Source organism: Protopterus annectens, chromosome 2.part0 (assembly GCF_019279795.1).
Source record: "Protopterus annectens isolate FY-2018-M chromosome 2.part0, PAN1.0, whole genome shotgun sequence".
Taxonomy (NCBI): Eukaryota; Metazoa; Chordata; order Ceratodontiformes; family Protopteridae; genus Protopterus; species Protopterus annectens.
This window is the reverse complement of record NC_056728.1, coordinates 1,941,284,081-1,941,308,080: the sequence shown is the minus strand read 5'-3', so window position 1 is coordinate 1,941,308,080 and position 24,000 is coordinate 1,941,284,081. Positions and strand designations below refer to the sequence as shown.

Sequence of the window (24,000 nt, the reverse complement as noted above, 5' to 3'; positions counted from 1 at the left end):
CTGGCAGTGATTCCCTGTATATGGTATTTCCCTTTTCTAGACAGACATTATCTATCTATCTATCTATCTATCTATCTATCTATCTATCTATCTATCTATCTATATATCTACCTATCTATCTATCTGTTTCTACACACACACGCACACACACACACACACACACACACACACACACACACACACACACACACACACACACACAAACACACACACACACACACACAGAGTAACACTAAGCAGGGAAGCCACTGTTGTTTGACGTGAGGACCATGAGTGCTGTATTACAGAGTAGGCAGATGTGACTTCAGCAGTTAAGCCCAGGACTACAGAATAAAAGTAGGTCATAGACTTAATCATTTAGTGCTTACATATCAGGTAAGACAGCATGGAAAGAATAGGTTATTAGGACATCTTGGGGTTAGGATTTGTTGACCAGGAATGTCTGCAAGAAAAGAAAAATTCTGTAAAATATGCAGCCTACAAATGTAGTCATTCTAGCAATATAGTCAGGTATGTATTTTAGTTTGCTTGAACTCTTTGTGTCTGTATTTGTGTGGGGTGGCTTACTTTAGCTTGTATTAAATCTTAGGAATACATGGTAGATTGATAATCAGAGAGCTGTTTATATGGATATTTGTTTTCATTTGCTGCAGCAATGTTAGAATTTCCCAGGATGTGTTTTGATATGGTAATAAGATTAAATGTCAGGATTCAGATTGCTGAGTCCCTAAATGTGGACACTGAAACAAGAAAAATCAGGAGTTACATATATTAAGTCTGATATTACCATTTCACTGAATATTAGATTTTCTTTGAGGTACTGTGATCTCAGCATTAGTATATATAATTTCAGAGGGGAGGGTGTGGTCGGGGTTTTGTACCCCATACATATGAAGGGCAAGAAGGCTTGCCTCCTGCAAAAACAGAAGTTTAAAGGAGGAAAGTGATGTTCAGTATTCAGTCTTCTCCTGTATTTAGCCTTTCTACAGTCACAAATGCAAATAGACAAATCATTCACTTAAGTCACCCCTTATTTAGCAGCAACAAGTACATTTAGTTTATCTGTACAAATCACTTCTGTGAAGATTGCCTTTTTTTTCTCATTACAGTAAGCTCCTTTCACAGACACTTCATTTCTCTCAAGTTTTATCACAACTTTCAGATCAGATCTGTAAAGCAATGTGCTTGCTAGCAAAATTAAATCCATCCATCCTTCAGTCCATCCATCAACAACCCTTTTTTCCCTACTTTGTACATAGGGTCAGGATATCACATCAACAGTGACCATATTCTAGAGCAATATTCACATCGGCAAGTGACTAACCTTGATGCAGCTGTTCTTCCATACCACACAAATGCATTAACACAAACTCACACCTGCAGCCAATTGAGTCTGTCCAGTCCACCTAGTGCATGTCTTTGGAATGCGGAAGGAAACCAGAACACTTGCAGAAAACCCTCAAAAGACATGGTGGGCATGCAGACTTCACATGGAAGACACCCCAGTCGAAAACTGAAATGGAGAATCTCTTGCTGTGAAGAGATAATGCTACCCACTTAGCAAGAGTGAATATAATCTTAGAGCTCTAACTGATACAAATTCTTTTTCTTCCAGTTTTTGGATGAATTTTATTAATGGGTAGTCTGTATCAGGAGTCATATTTTGGGCAGTCACATTGACAGGTATTAGGCATTTCTAATTTGGTATGTATGATATACCAGTTATACGTTATAATGTCCAATTTGCTGTCATAATGAAATTATTTAAAATTTCATTTCCAAGAATCTACAAATTTATATATCTCTTTCTTCTTAAAGGGTACTTATTACATGGCTAGCATTTGAATTTTAGATAAAAAACAAGTTTTTCTTTAAGCTTGTAAGCTAAGCAAGGTCTTTTCCTGAAAATATTTCAAGCCTGCATAAACTAAAGCACTGCTGGTGATTCCCTGCTGGGTGAGGAAAGTAAACCTATATTTTCTTGTCTGTGAGTGATAAAGCTGCTCTCTGTTTTACCTACTCCATTTTGTTTTCTGTTTTAAGAAATCTGCTTGGCCTGGTATTTTTATTCTATGTGAGAGACAACCAGTTAAATTAGCTAGGCTGCATGTTTCACATGTTTTTCATTGGTTAAACTGTTTGAGTGATACTTGAGTACACAGTAAATTTCTGGGCATTTGTCTTTTTCTGAAAGGATTTCAACCCTGCATAAACTAAAGCACTGCTGGTGGTTCCCTGCTAGTTTCCCCTTCGCTAATATATTTTTTAAACCTCTTGATTCTAAGCTGCCCACCCCTACTATAAATTGAGCTTAATAAGCTCCTCCCTTTCACCACTGCTGTCGATATCTAGAATTATTTACTTGGCTTTCCTTGTGCTTATATTGAAAAAGGGCATGTTGTCTCTCATTGTCTGTTCTACTGTTATACTTGCTCTGAATTCATTAATTCATTATCTATCTATCTGTTGGATAAAGTAATGTATTTTTACATTGTAGCAAGCACTTGTTTTGTACATCAAGAGGTCAGTGGATTTTCCATCTAGTACACTGGAAGGTAGTTTGCTCTGTTTTGGTTGGGTAAACACTTGAGATTTCTGCATATAGTTTTAATGGCTGGAGGGCTTATTAATCAGCTTATGTTATTTTTAGTGCCTTTATAAATACTGTACAACTGACTTACTTATGCAGAGTGACGATTTTTATTGAATAATCACTGTTTCATAAGCTGATTAAAGTACACTACTTTATCCATATCTTTAAGATTGTGGCAACATTTTGTGTCTTTTAATCTTGCAGTAGCATTTTTCTCCAGATACTCATTGACTGTGCTTTTACATTAAGAGGACTGGGGTTATTCACCTAGTGGCAGTAGGTCTATCTGAGCTGGGAAGCACACAAAAGGGCTCTAAGTATTTGTTTGCACTTCTGTTATATACTGTGACTATACTTGCAGTGTCAAAAAAACTATATTGTCTGCTGCTGCTTTAAATAATTAATTGCACTGTATTACATTGTATCTGATAGTTGTGGGGTTGTTGTGGATAGTTTGTGTGGTCTTGTTACACTTGGGCTCCAAACCAGCTCTTCTATATTAAGGAGGTCTTTTTTTGGCACCCTTGTAGGAGACATGTGCTGAGCTAACCTGTCTGAGTTGAGGATTGCTGGTGGATGGCTTATTGTGTACTTTCCTGATTGATAGTTAGCTTAAAACTTGTTTTTCTTTGCTCGTATTTAAGCATCACATTTGCATGGTGCTGTTTTTTCATGCACTAGTACTTAACAGTGCCCTTGTATAAACACAAAATCAGAAAAAAGGCCAGCACCAAGGAAGGTTCAAAAGTAGTTAAATAAAACTGAAACTAGACCGGTTTCAGCAGCAAGGCTTTCATCAGTAGTATAGTCAGCAAAAAGCACTTAGTCATCATCTTATATAATGTTCTTTAAGGCATCTATATGACATCACTTCCTGATAAATCAAAAATGCTAACAAGGCAAAAGTAATTGAAAAATACAATCAAGGCAAAAGTAAATGAAAAATACATAGTTCAGTAAACAAAAAAGTTTGCCTGAGTTGCATACATATCTCCAGATTATAATGAAAAAATCCCAAAGAGACACAGTATACTGGTATATCAATGATAATAAACAAACTTAATAAAAAACATACAATAAAGGGTAAATGCCCAAAAATAAACCCGAAACAAAAGTCAGGTTATAAGAATTCTGGTGTTGAATACCAGCCACAGTATCCTAAAATGAGCTGAAATGCAAAAACCTAAGCAATGCAACCTGATAAGAAATAAGTACATATACGTAATGCAAGTGATGGTTAATTACAAATTATAATTTATCATTTAATCCAGGAGGGAAAAGCCCCCCAAGTTTAATGATCCACCTTTTTCTTTGGTATTTAGGATATCATGCCAACCTGTTTTAAAAGATCGATTCCCTATGATATGATCAATGATGGTGAATGTAAATTTGGCAGTGGGATGTTTGATAACATGTCTATATAGTGCATTAGTTAATCTTCTGTTTCTAATGTCACCAAGGTGTTCAGAGATCCTGACACGAAACTGTCTAGACGTTTGGCCAATATAAAATGCATGACATGTACATGTGGCAAGATAAATAATCCAGTCTGAACTGCAGTTACCAAAAACTGTATGTCGTATATTTGTCCAGTGTTCCTACTAGTGAAAGAAGTAGTTTTGAAAATATAGTTACAAAACTGCAATGTCCACATGGATAAATGCCTGAAAGTTTATCTCCAGTAAGTGTTCTTTGAGTTGGAGTGTGATCCATGACCCTGGTTTTTTATAGTGTGAAAATAAATTCCCTAAAGTTTTGCCTTTCCTATAGGAAAAATAACATCGTTCTCCGAGATAATCTTCCAACAATGGATGAGAATTCAATATATTCCAATGAGTATTAATAATATTTACTAAATTGGCACTATTCCTGCCATAAGTGGTGACAAATCTACATACATCTGATTCCTCATTATGAGTTTTAGTATTGTATTGGAGAAGAGAATCCCTGGATTTAGCATTACTAAATTGGACTGCTGACTCAATAGTACGAGTGGAATAACCTCTGGACAAAAATCTCTTGGTTAGATCCATTTGATGACTCTGAAGATCATCCACTGAGGAACAAATCCTTTTCATCTGCACAAACTGTGATTTCGGTATGTTCCGAATAATATGTTTCGGATGAAAACTATCAGCATGTAGAAGGGTATTATATTGTGAGAATTTTCTGTGTACGGACGTTCTAAGAGTGTTATCCTCCTGTCGAATTAAATTGACATCCAAATAACTGATTGCACTCCTATTATATTCCACAGTGAATTTGATACCCCAGATGTTCCCATTCAAATGTTGAATAAATTCCTGGAGGTATTCCTCACCTCCTTTCCATATAAGCCAACAGTCGTCCAGGTATCTTCTCCATATATCAATCTCAGGTAGATATATGTTGTGCAAAGGGTCATATAGAATCATATCTTCCATGTAGCCCATAAAAAGATCAGCATAAATGGGTGCAAAGGATGCACCCATAGCCGTACCCTGTAGTTGCCAATAGCAGTTTTGTTGGAAATAAAAAACATTTTTAGTTAGAATGTGTTCAGCCATACACAACAATAAGGTGTTCATCCCTGGGGGGGTATAAATTGGTTTTATTTAGCCAGTATTCCAAGGCATTAATACCCGCCCAATGAGGGATGCTGGTATAAAGCGAGGATACATCAAGGGTACACATAAGCCATTCAGGGTCCAATTGAGACTCGGAGACTATCTGCAAAAATTCAGTCGTGTCCTTGATTCTTGCTCTAACACATGTTAACAGTGGTTTCAATTTTTCAGTTAGAAAAACAGACAAGGGTTCAGTGAGTGACCCAATGCCAGATACAATCGGTCTGCCTGGTGGCTGATCAATGGACTTATGAATCTTAGGAAGTAGATAAAGTTGTTGTTTCGTAGGATCCTTAACCGTCAAATGAGTTTTGGTTTTATCAGAGATAATTCCAGATTCTACAGCCTTTTCCAAAAATTCATTAATTTCCAAGGCAAAACCTGGAGTAGGATCAATCTCCATCTTCATGTAATGATGATGGTTGGAAAGTTGTCAAAGACCTTCATTCACATAGTACTCAGTATCCATCACCACCACTGCACCCCCTTTTTCGGCAGAAATAATAACAATATCCATATTATTTCTGAGTTGTGTGAGTGCTATTTGTTCCTTCCTAGACATGTTATGCTTTATAGTGTCAACAGAACCCAAATTGAAGTGTATATCTTTTATAACCGCCTGCTGGAAAACAGCAACATGTTTATCCATGGGAGGGTTAAATGTAGATTTGTGAAATCTAAAATCAGATGATCTTTGAGCATTGTCAGTATGATCTTGTTGTTGAAAAAATAATTTCAAGTTAATTTTCCTACAAAAATCCATTGTATCAGAAACCAAAATACTTTCATCAGTGAAAAAACAGGTATGAAACCAAGGCCTTTATTAAGAAGGGAATATTGATCATCAGTCAAAATATGACTTGAAATATTTAAAACATTAGTACATGAATGATTTACTTCACTATCGACATGAAGAGCTCTTCTAAGTTTTTGACCTCTGTGTTTCCTTCCTGCCCTGTGTTTTTTCCCCCTAAAGGGACCTCAGTCCTTCGACCCCTTTTAGCATTTGGAGAATCACCAATATTAGGTGTCTCAGTATCAGTAGTCGAAGAATCCTCACCAGAGGTAATAGAGCTAGGCCCAGTCTTTTTTAAAATAGACCTTGGTCTTTTTTTGCGTATATATGAAGCATGGATCATTAAACTTGGGGGGCTTTTCCCTCCTGGATTAAATGATAAATTATAATTTGTAATTAACCATCACTTGCATTACGTATATGTACTTATTTCTTATCAGGTTGCATTGCTTAGGTTTTTGCATTTCAGCTCATTTTAGGATACTGTGGCTGGTATTCAACACCAGAATTCTTATAACCTGACTTTTGTTTCGGATTTATTTTTGGGCATTTACCCTTTATTGTATGTTTTTTATTAAGTTTGTTTATTATCATTGATATACCAGTATACTGTGTCTCTTTGGATTTTTTCATTATAATCTGGAGATATGTATGCAACTCAGGCAAACTTTTTTGTTTACTGAACTATGTATTTTTCAATTACTTTTGCCTTGATTGTATTTTTCAATTACTTTTGCCTTGTTAGCATTTTTGATTTATCAGGAAGTGATGTCATATAGATGCCTTAAAGAACATTATATAAGATGATGACTAAGTGCTTTTTGCTGACTATACTACTGATGAAAGCCTTGCTGCTGAAACCGGTCTAGTTTCAGTTTTATTTAACTACTTTTGAACCTTCCTTGGTGCTGGCCTTTTTTCTGATTTTGGGTCTAACAAGTGCTCTTGCCGTGCACCAGCCTAACTTGCTAGCTCCTATACACTACATAAACACAAAAGCCTAGAAGCTCAGTTTTCCCTAAACAGCTTCAGTGAAACCCTTCTGAGCTTTTCTGTTGCTCTAGGAGCAACTCAGTTGCACACTGAGCAGCATTGCTTTATTGTTCAACCTTAGCCTACACAAAGTATAGGTCCCTCTTGTAGTCTTGGTGCTACCAGTACAGTCCTGTCAAATCAATCCATTCCTTTCCCTAATAAAACATACAGTAAGAGCCTGTTATTATGGACAGGCAGTTTCCTATTATCTCGCTGGCCAGCCTGATAGGGCATTCTAAGGCAATTTAACAATTCTTTCATGTATACTGATAACCATTTACTCCTGAAACAAGCAAATACTTTATGTGAGAGATGTAGTTACACTATGAAACTGGAGGCAACACTTTCACATAAGGACAGATTGAATGCCAAACAGGTTGTCAGCACACACACACACACACACACACACACACGCACACACACACACACACACACACACATACTTTCCACACTAAATAAGGACACGACACATAAACCCACATATGTTGAGGTACTCACTAATAACGTACCAAAAAAAAAATCTGAGGCCTCCCAAATGGAAACCACTTACACAGATAACAATGCAAAAATAAAATAAAAAAAAATAAAAACACAAAACCTAACAACATACACACACCAGTTTCTCAACAAATAAGCTCATAAGGCGTAATGCCACAAAATCTAATGTTTTGGTCATAGGTGACTCCATTGTGAGACACATGGATGTTCCCCTCAACAGGCTAGATAAGGAGCGGGTTATGGTTAGCTGCCTGTCAGGTGCCAGGATACATAAGGTCACTCAACCACAAGTACCCATATATCTCTGTCATAGTTGTTGTAGGGGTGAATAACTTGAGCCATACGTCAATGGACTATGTGAAAAGCACATGACTGAGCTCTTAGACCTATCTTTACCTAGCCAAGGCATATGACACAATCCCCCATTTAGGTATTATACAGAAGCTCTCTCAATTGGGAATTAACCCCTACATTACCACATGCATAGACAACTGGCTCATCAACAGTACACATACTGTCAAAGTGGGTGACTTCACCTCTAGCAAAAGACCAGTCACCAGTGATGTACCACAGGGCACTATGCTGGGCTCCTCACTGCTCAGAATTTATTTCTTAGCAGTCCAGGAAAACTTGGATGGCCTCTGGCTGACCAACTTAGCTGATGATTGCAAATTGGGAGCAATCACTGAGTTCCCCCAATGATGTTAATATAATGCGGACATGATTAATGCAGAAAAATGATTGGTACCAAAGCCACAGATTAAATCTAAATGCAGAAAAATTCATTATTATTCCCTTTGAGAAATCTGACATCCCTGCTAATTACATTATAGACAGCATCCCTCTAAGTGTAGACCCAGTGGTACGTGATCTGGGCACTTGTGTTGATAGCATTCCGAACTTTGACTACCACATATCCATAGTAGTAAGTAAATCCTTCTATGTGGCACATCTTATAAGTAAAGGCATCGTATCTACATCTAAGGATGTATAATTCCATTATAGTCAGCCCTCATCAGACGAATAACGGAGTACAATGTTCCCTTTTGCATGTACTTGACTAGACACCTGCAACAATTGAAGAGACCATAGAGGTTTCCAACTAAGAAATTACTGGGTACACAAAACAAGTCTTACATGGAAAGACAAAGTCATGTCACTGTATTCTGTGTCCTGCAGATTGTGAAGGGGTGACCTGTGCCTCGCTTACAAGGGAGTCTCTGACCCAGCCCCAATGGAAATGTAACACATTCGTAAATCAAACTGCAGGAGGATCACTTGCTCCAGGGATCTTAATCTAACCTCCGACATGAACAGGTCATGCTGGAGAAATAGATGCAGCTCCCAGAGACTGCCACTTCTCTGGAACAAGCTTCAAATTCATGTGAAACAGAGCCCCTCCCTGCCCCTCTTCAAACGCAACCTAGACCAATGGGTGGATGATCACAAAGTCACTCCTGGGGTGGTGCCTATGTCCCTCCTGGACAGAGGAAGTCAGTATTAACTACCGTAGACCCTTACCTCTCTGAACTTCACTCAACTAACCACTGACAAATGGGGCAACTCGGGATAAATATGGCTAGGTTTGTAAGAGCTCCAGAGCCATTAGCCTAGTAACCTGTTGTGAACCTATGAACCTATGAAAACACATAACTGAGGTATTAAAAAAAAAATCACTGTGCAGAGATCCATGGTATCATCTTTAACAAGCTTTACTCTTGATAAACTCCTTTGACTTAGACTTCATTGGATTTTGTTTTTCAAGAACAGGTTACTGGAGAGGATCAGTTAAGGCAGAAGTACTGAGCATATCATAAAGCAGTAATAACATAATAATGGGGATGAATGACTTTGTTTTTAAATGTGAAGTTAATACCTGATTACAAAAATTATTCAAAAATAGTAATCCACCTGCAGTACTGACTGCATAATTTGGAGGAGAACAAGACTCAGCACAAAACCCTACTAGTAAGAGGTGAAGCAGAAATAGTTTCTTTTCTGATAGGAAAATGATCATCCACCTGATTCTGGCAATGAGAGAAAGTAAACGAGCAGCATTGCTGTTGGTTACTATGGATACTTGTACAGCCATCAGAATGACAATGCTATTTTATTTGTATTAACAACACTGCACTTACCAAAATACATGGTTTCATTCTATTGTTTGTCATTCATGTATTTTTGAGTACTGCTGATTTTAGGTGTTAATATAGCTTTATTATATTACATGGTGAACAACTGAACTAGTAGTTCTTATTGTAGGATAATTATTATTTTTTTTTTCTTTCTTCTTCTTTTTCTTGTGGTGATGATTTTTTGCTCCTGTGCCTAGCATCCATCAGCCTTTCCTTGATCAGACTGTAATGCCACCTGAAGCTTAGTTGTAGCTGTCTGAGAGAGGCTATCATTCTGGCAGCCATGTGTGTACTTTGTGATCTTGCTGTCATCCATGCAATAACATTATTTTGGATAGCTAACCCCGTCTCAATTCTATGAGAAGTGCAATCTGCATCACAATGGTAGCCCACAATACTCTTCTTTTTCACTTTGAAAGTTATCATCTTTAAGGGGCTTGATAAGGCCACCTGTCTGCATTGCCACCCCTTCTTGCAGAATAGCAGAAGTTTGGCTGCCAGCTCCTTTCCCCTCTCTGAAGAATGAGCCCATCCATCTACCATGCAGTGCAGTTGAGCACCAGAACCACTAGCCAAACTCAGGTTGCTTAGGCTGTAGTCAGGGATTTACCCCTCTCTCTGCCTCTGGTGCTAGCAGTAATTTATGTGTTGTTTTCCTTTAAGTATTATAAAATACTTTAATAGCGTAGTTGCTGCGGGGAAACTCACTACAGCTATATATCACTTTAATCAAACAAAACATGCTGTCTATTAGGATGAACACTGATTGAATTCAATAATTATGTTCCTTAGGTGCAATACAACGGACAAAACATTATCAATATAAAGGAGGCAGATCTATCAATAATTGGATAGTGATATGAAGAGTCTGTCATCAATCACATAGTTGGGAAAAAAGAATAAAGCACAATATTCAATGCACTGGACTCTGCTGAAAATTTTCTCACTTATAAAATCAAATCAAACTGCATGTCTGACAGTAAATGCTAATAGCTTTCAGCCAAGGTCCAAACCAGGACTGAAGTTAGGCAAGCAGTATCAAAGACCCGAACCAAAGTAAGACAGACTAGGGAAAAACAAAAAGACAGCTTGGAAACACCAAAGCAAATTCTCTCTCAGTTTAATTCTCTTTCAGTTTAATGAAGCGCTTTTCGTCTTGCATATGTGGCAAGACTTCATCAGAAACTGAACAAACTTCAACACAAGCAATATATACACACCCTTTTTGTCACATGGCACTTCTAATTAAAATCTTGTGTCTTAAAGGCACATCCACATTATTGCTACTTAAAACATTTTTTTAAAAACAAATATGACTGAAAGAGAATTAAACTGAGAGAGAATTTGCTTTGGTGTTTCCAAGCTGTCTTTTTGTTTTTCGCTAGTATCAAAGACCCGCCAATACATTTGTCTAGGACAGGCAGCGGAAAGAAAAGGTTGTCTGAGTCAGTCAAGCAGCAGGGCAGAAAAAACAATCCTTAATGGACTGGACAGACAAAGGAGGACTTTTTCATGGTTTGTGAAATAAAATGGAACTGTCTAAACAACAGGTAAAGTTGCAAGCACACTGTGATTTAGTTCACATATCATTGAGTTTTCAATGAGTTTCAGACCAGTAGATATGCTAACATACAGGCTCAAACTGCTAGATCATTCTAGGACATTCAGTGAAAAGGAAACTCTTCCTGCATCCGTCACAAAATTGTTAAAAAAGAAACCACAGTCTTTGGACTTTTTTATTCAGTAAATGTGTTAATGCTTACTACTACAGATGAACAGATGTGATGGGATCCACACATCAATTTTTTTTCAAGCATGATAAAGTCCCTACAAGGACTGAATGAATCAATGATACAGCACCCAAACCTAATAGAGCTGTGTAGGACAGAAAGTAAAATGAAGAGTCTGCTTACTTCAATCAGAGATGGCATGAAAAAGGAACCAGAATTTTCTATGCTATGAATTGTAGTGGGTGTTTTATTCACTAACCTAAAATCTGCCTATCTGATCAAACATAAACCATAGTTATAGAAGCAACTGAATAATGATTTAGTTCATAAATCAATAATTTATCAGGTGGGGTGCACATCAGAAGTGAAGGTAGACAGACAGACCATCACATCCAGGACAAGAAGAAAACAATCTGTCTATATCCAGAATCTCTGGAAAAATAAGTACAATGTTCAAAGAAATGGATTGTGATATATATTTTTTCCTAGTCAGTAAAATAACATTCATTTTTATGACCAGCGTAAATGTCCCTTCTGCTAGAGTTGTACAATTATTTAATTCACAAATCATAATGCCTTTTGTTGCTATCTAGTCTGTATGAGCACTGACTGCCACACTGTCACAGAAAAATGCAGACTCATAGGTCAAAACAGGACACTGAAAAGAAATACCCTGTCAAGGCCTATCCCATTCTGCATTGTGTTTCTCTGTTTTGGGTAAGCTAACAACCAATCAAATACACAAAATAGGGAAAAAAAAAAACAAACTACTGCAGCCTGCATACTGATTAAAACATTATTTTCTATGTCCCATTATAAATAACATCTACTGTGAGCCACTGTGTCCACAAAGCAGCAATTAAAGAAAATCAAAACACCTCACATTTATTTAACATTTTGTTGACTGGGAAAGTCCAACTAGGTTCCATAGAGCCTGTTTTCAGTGGAGGCCCTGGGAGAGATGCTCAAGATGCATGTCTTTAGAATGTGAGAGGAAACCTGTGTACCCGGGGGAAACCCACGCGAATGCAGGGAGAACATGCAAACTCCACACAGAAGGCACCCCAGCTGAAAAGCAAACCTGAGAACCTCTGACTGTGCGGCGACAACGTTAACCGCTGCACCACTGCGCCGCCATCACATGATAAATGCCTGCTGGAAACTAAATGAAAATACAGTGCAACTTAGGAAGGTTACATTAAACTTACTATACCCTATGCATGAATGGGAAAACATCACTCAAATACACTATACAGTAAACTAAGTCAATGAATGATGTGTCTATTGCATTTTAACTCTAAATTCTCCCTTCCTCCAATGCTCTTTTCAAGCAGTAGGCCTACTTCCTGACTGACCATACCATCATTAGTTTCCTTAGCTGCAGTTAGCTGAGAGGCAAGATTGAACATTAGAAGCCTTACATAAAGCTCTGCACACTCCCTCAGTCCTCTACTCCTTCTTTGTTATAAAGGCTATCTCCCTGACTAAACACAGCATTCATAGTAGCCCATAAACTTCTCAGACAACAAGTTATTTCTCCCTCAGCTCAGCTTACTCCCAGGTCCTGAAGACACAATTATTTGTAATTCCTTTGCAGTATATGTTCCATCCTATCTTTATAAGCACAGACATGAATGTATGCTGTATCTTATTTTGGTATTGCTGCCTTTTACACTACCTCTGACAGTTCTTACACTTCACTGCAAGCATTAAGCTTTTCAACAAGCATCTTTTCTCTTCCAAGTTGTACAATACATAGGTTGGGCATATTAAATTTGATCCCTGCTGAGCACTGTAGCACAGCAGCATGAAAGTTCAAGATGAGTGACTTGATATGCAGAGTAGTGTGTGCAATGTAACTGGCTAACAGTGAATGTACATCTACATGTGTGTGTGTGTGTGTGTGTGTGTGTGTGTGTGTGTGTGTGTGTGTGTGTGTGTGTGTGCACGCGTGTTTCCAGCTTTGCACTTTCTGCACTGTAGTGCAATCTCGGAGGTAGTATATTTAATTAGGAAGGGGTGTGGGGGTGGATATCCACACACACACACACACACACACACACACACACACACACACACACACACACACACACACACACACACACACACACACTTATATACATAAGTCTAGATCTATATCTATCTGTATAACTATATATATATATATATATATATATATATATATATATATATATATATGGTTCCCCTTCATATGATCAAAATCTCTAAACTCGAAAGTCATAAACTCAAAACCAGAATCTTGAATTTAGAGAAACTCGAACATATGAAAGGGACAAAAAAAAAAATGAACACCTTTCAAATGTTTTCAAAAGGGGGCTTCGACCCTCTGCACCTCCCACCCCCCCTACTTAAATATACCTACTCCAAGATCGCACTACAGTGAAGGAAAGGGAAATCTCCCATTCCGCGCTATACATGTAAGCGCAAAAGGGAAGATTTTCCATTCCTCCACTATAGTGCAGTCACGGAACATTCACATTTAAACTGCTAGGGTACAGGGAACCTGGCCCCCCTGCAATAAGTTAAGTTAACTTTTTATTTTTTTAAACCTAAGGCTCCCATTCACAATTTTGAGTGAATGGAAGTTCGAGATTCTGGTCTCAAGATTATGCATTTCGAGCTTCCATATACACAGACACACACACAACACACACACATATATAAAACACGCAAAACACACAAACTGCTCTGCTTATTCTGTCAAGTCTTCTCTCATTGAGAAGATGACAAATATAATGTCTTAACTGGAAAGGACCTGCAGTTCAAGCAGTGGAATGAAGCTTGGGCAGGAAAGGAGGAACGTATCTAATTCACTGTTTGTCTGTGGAAACAGAAATGTTTATGTCTTGTGCTGATCAAAGTACAATATTTTCTGAATGAAGTTTGCATTTTTCTACCACTAGGTGTTCCAGAATATTAACAAAAGACTGCAATAAAAGTGCCTTTTAGTCAGCCCAGACTAAATGGCATTCAAGCAAATGGATACAATTTGGCTATATAAATGACAGGAGTAGGTTATACAAGCATTCATTTTTCAAAGGATATAAAATAGAAAATGCTGTAAGTACAGAAAGTTTTCAAAATGATAAAGCAAGTTTTTTTTTTCTGATATGGTAGGGAAGGGAAAACAAGAGATGTACACTCTATGAAATGACTGAGGCTAAAATTAGAAAAAAATAAATTGTATTTGGTATCTTCTTTCCATACTCATTTTTGTCAGAATGTCAGAAATGCAGGACAATCAGTCAACCAATCAATCTTTTTTTCTTCTTCAGTTCTTGAAGCAGGGGGGTGTTGCATTTTTCTACTTTAGTCATGAAACAGGAGCACAAACACATTAAAAAAAAACGTCCTATGGTTTTACACAGTACGCATGTTATAGTGAATAAGACAGCAACCTAGGTAACAAGGTTTATAGATCAATGCATTATTGACCATACTGCCTCACTTCTAGAGTTGTTCTCAAAAGTATGAATTCTCAGTAGAATTTAAAAATGATTATGGAAGAATCACAGGTACCTTAGCACAGAAACCATTACATTTTATGAACTTTATAAGCTATGGGATATTTATCTTACATACAGCTCCATCCATATGCCCTTAAATCTCTACTAATATAAAATAAAACTATTTATACTATAAATGAACTTAGGTTTTGCCCACATTTCAATCACTGAAATGCATGTAATTTGACTTTAAACTTGAGAATGATATAAAAAAGGATTATTCGTGAAATGCAGAATATGAAAAGACAGATAGCCGTATTCTACTGCTTATCCATAAGGCTTCTAATGCTAAGCAACAAATTCAAACTGACAGACTTCCAACATGGTGATTAGAATTTTTGATTAAAAATTAAAACAGCTTTCTAAAGCATTGCTGGATTAATAGTAGTTTTATCTGATTTTCAAGTACTACGAATAAGAAATCATTTAGAAAATGAATGTTCACATTCTCTGCAGTACAGCACAAATAAGGTATTACACAGGTATATCTTTCAGTCTGTATTCCACAGTGCATTTCAACCACTGAAGTTATATAATTTATAAAGATAAAAATACTACTAACCAGGCATTTTGTTTCTCTGAGATCCTGCATCAGTTCCCTTTTGCCTTCCATTAATTTTAGGCCCAACTGAAATTACAAAGAGGAGATATAATAATTGTAGCCATCTTGAATAAAAAGTAGTTGTATCAAATTAAAATTCAACATTTTATATAGCCAAACGTGATTATCTTCTCTGATGACAGTACAATCAATATTCTAAAATAATTAAAAGCCTTGTCACTTTTTCACGTTTACTGTACAAAAGACTGAATAGAAAAAATACATCCTGACATTGAAATGTTATGTCGTAAACTTAGAGACAATCACATATTATTATAAAATTTTAACCACAATTTAAGTATTGTTTTAAACAAAATCAGAACATATAGCTCATAAAAAGTGAAATATTCATGCCCACATAGCATGATACATTCAGTAATCCTACAGATGCACAATTTTGAATATTTCTGCACAATTTTGAATATTTCTGCACAATTTAGAATATTTCCTCTTATTATAGCTCCTCCAAGGCTGTAAACTACCTTCATTTAAAAAGGTGGTTCACTTACGTGATTTCAATTTTAAATCCTATTTAAAGGACAGAATAATTCTATAGTACTGAAAAAGGATGTCACTCTAAATCCTAAACCACTCTTATGTTGCCACATTCATTACATGAATGGATATTTTATGCCTCAACAAATGAAAGGGCAACTTTACTTCAATTCAAGTCAGAAAGCCTGCAACAAAGCAACATGAAAGTGCAGTCTTCACTGTTTCTCCATGTTTGTTATGGTATGTAAACAACACAATGCACAGGACAGGCTCCACAAGATGCATCCAGTCTGCACAACTGCTGTATGAATGTGATTGGTTTAGGATGAGGAATGTGACATGGAAATGTATTTTGTTATCCTGAGTACTTCCCAATAACAGGAAAATTCAGAAAGAGAAAGCTGCATTTTAGCATTTAAGTACCCATCCCTGTGTACTACAGTTATGGCCACTTCAGAGTTTAAGCTTTCTTAAAAAAAGAACATCGATGGTTCATATCAGGTGCCAATACATTAACAGCAGAAATACAAATATGTGTGTGTGTGTGTGTGTGTGTGTGTGTGTGTGTGTGTGTGTGTGTGTGTGTGTGCGTGCGCGTGCATTATTTTACTACTGAGTCTCTTTACTAGTTCCCATCCTATCCATAAGCATAAAGAATCCCTATATCACTTCTTCTTTAGCTAACTTGTTTCACAGTTAAATTACTTCTCAGTTATAACTGACCATAACTGTTTTTAAGAGTATATCCCTTTCAAATAATCCATGTATAACCAACTGCTACTATTGCATCTTGTTTAATTTCATTTAATATTTCCAATAATGCATCATATTATTTTGCTATTTCAAGTTTGCTATAATCTGTTACATTGTGCCAGTATATCATGCTTTAAGGATATTGTAGCATTTCTGTTTGACTACACCTGTTTGCTTGCTTTTATATATATATATATATATATATATATATATATATATATATATATATATATATATATACAGACACACACACATACATACATATGTCATAAACTATGAGGGGGGCATTCCCCCAGGCCTGTCCTGAAAATGGTTGTAAAGCATGAGTGTACTTTACAAGGACACAAATGCATATAAAATACTTTAAATAATCAAAGACATACAAATTAAATGAAACTAGACTAGTATATGCAATTAAACTAATCTTTGGCTTTAATTTGTACAGTTAGCATTATGTTTATTTTAGAACGTCAACAGAGAAAAAAAATCCTATACCTTTGTACTTTGGAGTGAAGGAAAACAAAAGCAGGAAACACATTTCACATTCACTGTTGGTTTTGCTTCAAGGCTCCAGTTTGCACCTCACAGCAGTTTAAAAGAACAAATTAGTATTCAGAAATAGCCAACAAGTTACACCAAATGGTTTCCCGGCTTACAGATATAAGCATCTAAAGACAATGTAGAAGCCATTCCTTTCAGTCTCTCTAAGTTAATCATAACAACAAACTTCTTTCTTTGAGTCAGAACATTCCTTGATTCCTTTATAATGTCAGAATGCCCTTTCTGATTTCTGCTTCTATATTTCTCCACTCATGTGTGTTAGCTTCTCTTGTCCACTCAACAGAAATCTGTAATCTGTCTAATAGCACTCATAAGCACGTTTAATATGAAACTTAAGCAGGATGCTCCAAATTAGTTGTCTAAGAAACTGTCTCATGATCTAGGGAATGGTCCTTACTACCCTTCAGTAATCTGCCCCCTATGAAATACCACCCCACTTCCTGTGTATACAACAGATAACATCTTGGATTTCAGTACAAGCATAGCCACTCTGTGTGGTGTGTGTGTGTGTGTGTGTGTGTGTGTGTGTGTGTGTGTGTGTGTGTGTGTGTGTTTCTATATAAAAGCTCCTTAATAATCTGCAATCCATCTAACATAAAATAAGTTGCTTGGAGATTTCTATCTTCTGTAAATACTGCACATATATATATATATATATATATATATATATATATATATATATATATATATAAAACTTTCCATATCTTCGCATTCCTATTTTATTTTTGCTTTAACATTTCAATTATCTTTCACCTTTATGTCTACACTTTCACCATAGAATGTCTATCCTTGTTCTGTTAATGATGATGTAAATTCAACAATTTACTGCCCATATTTTCTCTCATCATATTTCATATGCTCGTCTCAACTAAACATATAACTACCTCAAAATGACTGCACTTTCATTCCCTTTGCTGAATTGTTTTCTGGATATAATGGCATTGTAATATTTCATAATTAAGCATTACAAATGTTTTCACTGCATTTATTTATATCAAATAAATCAAAACTAGCCCCTGTTTTAGGTAAAATGCAAACTTTTACTAATAATAACCAAACAAGTTTTACCAAGAAATGGCTTATTCAATGCATATCAAAACACAGAGAGAAAAAACCTTAAAGCATTAATATATGGTCATCTGATTTATAACACTCAAAATTATAAACAAAATAATATATATGATAATGTATCAAGTGCTGATTTTCAGAAACAGGTAGAAGGTAATTAAGAAATGTGTTTAGAAAATAACAGCAAACTATCATCTTTCATATTAAACACACTCATATATAATATATATATATATATATATATATATATATATATATTACAGATAGTAGGGTACTACCTATGGGGAAAAAAAAACATCTTTTGATTCAAATTATTCAGTACCACAGACATGACAATTATCAATGTGAAAGTGTCTATTCTACATGAACAACTAATCATGTTTGGTTAAAAGTAAAAACATTTATACTGAGTCACTGAAAATAAAATAATCAGTGGCAAAGTTGGTCTGGTTAATAACTATATAAAACAAATGTGTCAAGTCTCATCTAGCAGCTTCAAATAACAATCCCAGGAAACAGCAAGTCAAAAAATGAAAACCATGCAAATAATGAAATGATTAGTTAAACCAGAACCAATATATCAATAATGTGATTATGAGAAGCCATCAAAGGCCAGTGGGTGAAATAACCACAAACAATCAAAACCTAATATATATATATATATATATATATATATATATATATATATATATATATATACATATATACATACATACACATACACATAGTTTCAAGGAAATTTTAAATAGTTCCACTTTTTTTCATCTGTCACAGATGACAGAAAATATCATATAACTATTTTATAATTCTGTCTTATGAACAAGGCAAAATTCACTGTTGCTGGTTAACTGGTGTGTGTGTGTGTGTGTGTGTGTGTGTGTGTGTGTGTGTGTGTGTGTGTGTGTGTGTGTGTGTGCGTGTGCGTGTGTGAAAAACTATGTACAAAATCTCATGATCTTCAATCTTGAGTACCATCAAGTTAATAATTCAAACTCTTTGTTGTCAAGACATTTTTAAAGTAAATGTATTAATATTGATAAAAACAGCAGTAACCCTATTTATGGCTGTAAACTAAAAGTAGCACAGGGACACAAACCTTTGTTTTTACACAGAGCTCCATGGGTCTTACAGCATCTCATGTTACTTTAATCTATACAAATTCGTTGCCTGAATTGGCAAGAAGCTTGTCTCAAGTAAAAAGCATTGCATATACATGTAGGAAGATACATCATTTTTTTTCTGAAACAGATGAATAAGTTTTTATTTTGAAGATATTCTGGCAGCTTGAACAATGACAGGAAGGATAACTACTATATGGTGTATCACCCCCAAGTTACTAATTATCTTTGACCTGTGATGTTATTTAAAACTAGCCAAATGCCAGCCTAAGTTGCTCCCACCTGTGTATATAAACTGACATATGGATACATACATACATACATACAGATGTTTCAAGCATGGGCATTAAAGCCCTTCTAGCTTGCCAATATGCCAAAACACTTCTTTCCATAATAAATGTCCAGGCTGTTCTTAAAAATATCTAAACTAGTACTTGCTTTAAAGTAATCTGGTAGTCTGTTCCAAGCATCAGCTACTCTGTCAGAGAACCAGTTAGTACACTTCTCATTCCTATAGAATCTTCTACATAGGTTATCTGACTATTCTCTAGTACTTTTTGATAACGCCAAACATTCCCAGAGGTAGTTGTCCCTAAATGCCCTATATACTCTCCACTTAAATATCTGTAAGAGACACTAAACAAGTTCATGTATTTTAGTCTTTCATAATAACTTAGATGTTCACATCCATGGATGCCCATAGTAAATTTCTGCTGTACTCTTTCCAGTTTATTCATGCTTGTTTTCCTATAGGGTTTCCATATTGTTATTCCATACTCAAGTTTGAGTCTAATGTAACTAACAAACAATGACTTCCTAGACATTATAAATCTTTTATTACAACTAGTTCTATAACTATCATTAGCCATTTGGTTGATATGATTAGAAAAACTCATAGCTGAATTTACCCATATACCCAGGTCCTTAAATGAGTCTACACTTTCAATCACAGTGTGCTGTATTAAATAGTCACCTTTCAGTTTCTGTCTACCAAATCTCATATGCTTAGTTTTTGATGTATTTATCAACATATTATTCTCCTGTGCCCAAATGGTCAATTTAGTCAAATTATTTTGCAGACATGCCTTATCTGTAACACCTGTAATCAGTTTACCCACTTTCAGGTCATCAGCATATAGACTGTAGAACACCTCAGATGAAAAAGTAATGTCTGAAAGATACAATCTAAACAAGTAAGGGCCTAGGACAGAGCCTTGTGGGGCACCTTGACTGTAACCAAGGATTTCACCTGTCCAGTTGGTGTGTGATACTTGCCATGTCCTATTTGTAAGCCATGCAGCTATCCATCTTATCAACAGTACATCAATACCTAGTTGTACTAATTTATTGATCAGTGTTTTGTGTATGACCCTGCCAAATCCTGAAGTTAAATCTATATAAATCACAGCACAGCAGAATTTTTCATTGATAGCTGTTATGATATTGTTATAGAACACTATATTACAGGTGGTAATAGATCTGTTTCCAACATATGCATGCTGATATATGGTTTCAGGTCCCACCCTATCCAGTTCTGACAATAACTTATCCAGTATTACCTTCTCTATTAATTTTCCACAGCATGAACGTAGACTTAAGGGTCTGTATGATTCTGGGTTTGTCCTACTCCCCTTTCCCTTAAAGACAGGTTTAATAAGCGCATATCTCCAATCTTGAGGAATCTCCCCATATTTATATGACCTAGTGAATAATAAATATAATGGCAGTGTAAGTTCTTGCTGAAGTGTTCTCATGTCATTATTACTTATTCTGTCTCCTCCCTGTGCTTTGTTTGGATCCAGTTTGCACAGTTCTTTTTCAATATAATCTAATTTGATTCCAGTATCTGGGGTTACCTGGGTGTCACTAGGACAATTTACACCCCTATTGTGGAGCCAAACTGTTTTGTATAAGATTGTGTAAATATATCTATAATCTGTTGTGTCTGAGAATAAATTTTAGAATCTGCACACAGTTTATCAATTTGTGTATCTTTACTCCTTCCACATCTTATGTATCTATAAAATGGTTTCCTATTATGCTCAATATCTTTATATACATTTTCTTCAAATTTTTCTTGCTCTTGTCTAATAGTATGCTTAATCTGTTTGCTAGATCTATGGTACTGTAGGAGAAAAAAATCTGTCTGCTGTTAAGATGGGCCAACGTTTCTGTACAATCTGCCAAACTGTACACTGTCACACAAAAGCAGCAACAGAGTTTTCTTTTTTAAGTGCTTGTATGTCATGATCTCACCCTGGAGTTTTTACCTTTCACTCTAGCTCTTGTCACCATTTCATATTTATATCCCATCTAAAAGTCTGGAGAGGTGAAGATATGCTTTAGAGAGGAGAGGAATTAAGGTCAGCAGGGCTAACACAGAATATATGTGTGTAAATGAGAGGGAGGGTAGAGGAATGATGAGGATGCAGGGAGTAGAGGTGGCGAAGGTGGATGAGTTTATGTACTTAGGATCAACAGTTCAGAGTAATGGTGAGTGTGGAAGAGAGGTGAAGAAGAGAGTACAGGCAGGATGGAGTGGGTGGAGAAGAGTGTCAGGAGTGATTTGTGACAGACGGGTACCAATAAGAGTGAAAGGGAAGGTCTACAAGAGGGTAGTGAGACCAGCTATGTTATATGGGTTGGAGACTGTAGCATTGACAAAAAGGCAGGCGTCAGAGCTGGATGTGGCAGAGTTAAAGATGTTAAGATTTGCACTGGGTGTGACTAGGATGGACAGGATTAGGAATCAGTATATTAGAGGGTCAGCTCAGGTTGGACAGTTTGGAGACAAAGCAAGAGAGGCGAGATTGCATTGGTTTGGACATGTGCTGAGAAGGGATGCTGGGTATATTGGGAAAAGGATGCTAAGGATGGAGCTGCCAGGTAAGAGGAAAAGAGGAATGCCTAAGATAAGGTTTATGGATGTGGTGAGAGAGGACATGCAGGTGGTTAGTGTGACAGAGCAAGATGCAGAGAACAGGAAGAAATGGAAACAGATGATCTGCTGTGGCGACCCCTAATGGGAACAGCCGAAAGAAGATGATGATCCCATCTAAAAGTCTGACAAAATTCTAAGCTGATTTTGAGAATCTATTGGACTGCTGCAAATTCTGTGTAGCTCCAAGAATTAGAAATAAGGTGTATTATCAGCCATAGATTTAGGATGGCAAGTGGTTTTCAGAAATACTTTTCCAGAGAACAGCTTACAATACAAATAAGTTTGACTTTAAAATCAATTCATTTGTTAATACTGATATCCAGATAATCAATACTGAAAAGACTAAGTTTTGATGTATAACTAATACAAAAATAATGTATATTAAAGCTCAAGACCATTACCTTCCACAGTAATCAACAATCACCTAAAAAATCTATGCATCATCTTAATTGTTTTAAGAAAGTGATTATTCAATCAATTATGGACAGCATCCTGTTCCAAGTATCCCATAAATAAGTCAGCAAATGTCAGCACAAATGCGGCCCTAATGGTCATACCTTTAAGTTGAAGAAATCAGTTCTTGAATATAAAATACATTATTTTCTAAAGCACAGCTAAATAATTGTAACAGAAAAATCAATTAATTATTTAGTAAGCACATTACTGCATATCAGGCAAAAGTCAAATGCTGTGTATCCACCTTCATGACAGACAGAAGCACAGAAACATGTTATATTCAGTATACACATCTAAGTGGCATTATTCAAATATAATTGGTGCATGAACCCTAACATTTCATAGTGTCTCTAACTTGAGAACTTACATGAATAAGTAAGGGGGTGAAGTATAATTCAAAACATTCAGAAAGAGGTTTGATCTACTAGCCTCTACAAGGCATGATAGAAGAGCTTGGGATAAAAGTGCCAAATAAGAGCATTTTAGTTAACATGTAACAGCTAGAATCTCTTACCGTCAGGTTCAGTAACAGCCAATTCCTGTGTGAGGCATGTATCTATGATACTATCATTTTTAGATGTCTATAAACTGCCCGTCCTTTTTAAAGAATGTTATAAGGTTTCAAAGAAAGGAAAAAATGAAACCTCATATCATTAAGTTGGTGCTTTGCCTCAGTTTGAGAATCAGCCTTTTTCCATAATACCACCATTCCATCTTTATTGGCTTATGTTACAACAGTCTTGTCTAACCACAGTTCTTAATATTTTTTTCTTTCTCCAATCCACTTAAACGTGAATCAGAAACTACTGAAAATCTTCCTGTGTTTATTATGAAATTCATCTATCAATAATTGCTGAAAGACCCTTATACTAGGGTGATATGGAGGCTAGAACCCAGAAGTTTTAAACATGAACATGGAAGATGTACATACACAGACACACACATGCACACACACACACACATATGTATATATAAAAATGGTTCCCTTGTGTTTCATCGCAAGTACAAATGTTGAAGCACAAAATGTTGAAAATATGGGACAACAGTGATATTTCAAAGAACTGGACATCCCTCCAAAATTGATGAA

General features: G+C 36.1%; 1 protein-coding gene across 1 annotated transcript in view; it reads right to left on the bottom strand.

Moving 5' to 3' along the window:
• Positions 1–24,000, bottom strand: part of LOC122792903 (CUB and sushi domain-containing protein 1-like) — a 4,548,980-nt gene that overhangs the window by 310,465 nt on the left and 4,214,515 nt on the right. The window contains exon 54 of the mRNA XM_044060461.1: positions 15,483–15,548. Within this exon, the coding sequence (XP_043916396.1) occupies positions 15,483–15,548 (66 nt within the window). The remainder of the gene's footprint in view (positions 1–15,482; positions 15,549–24,000) is intronic.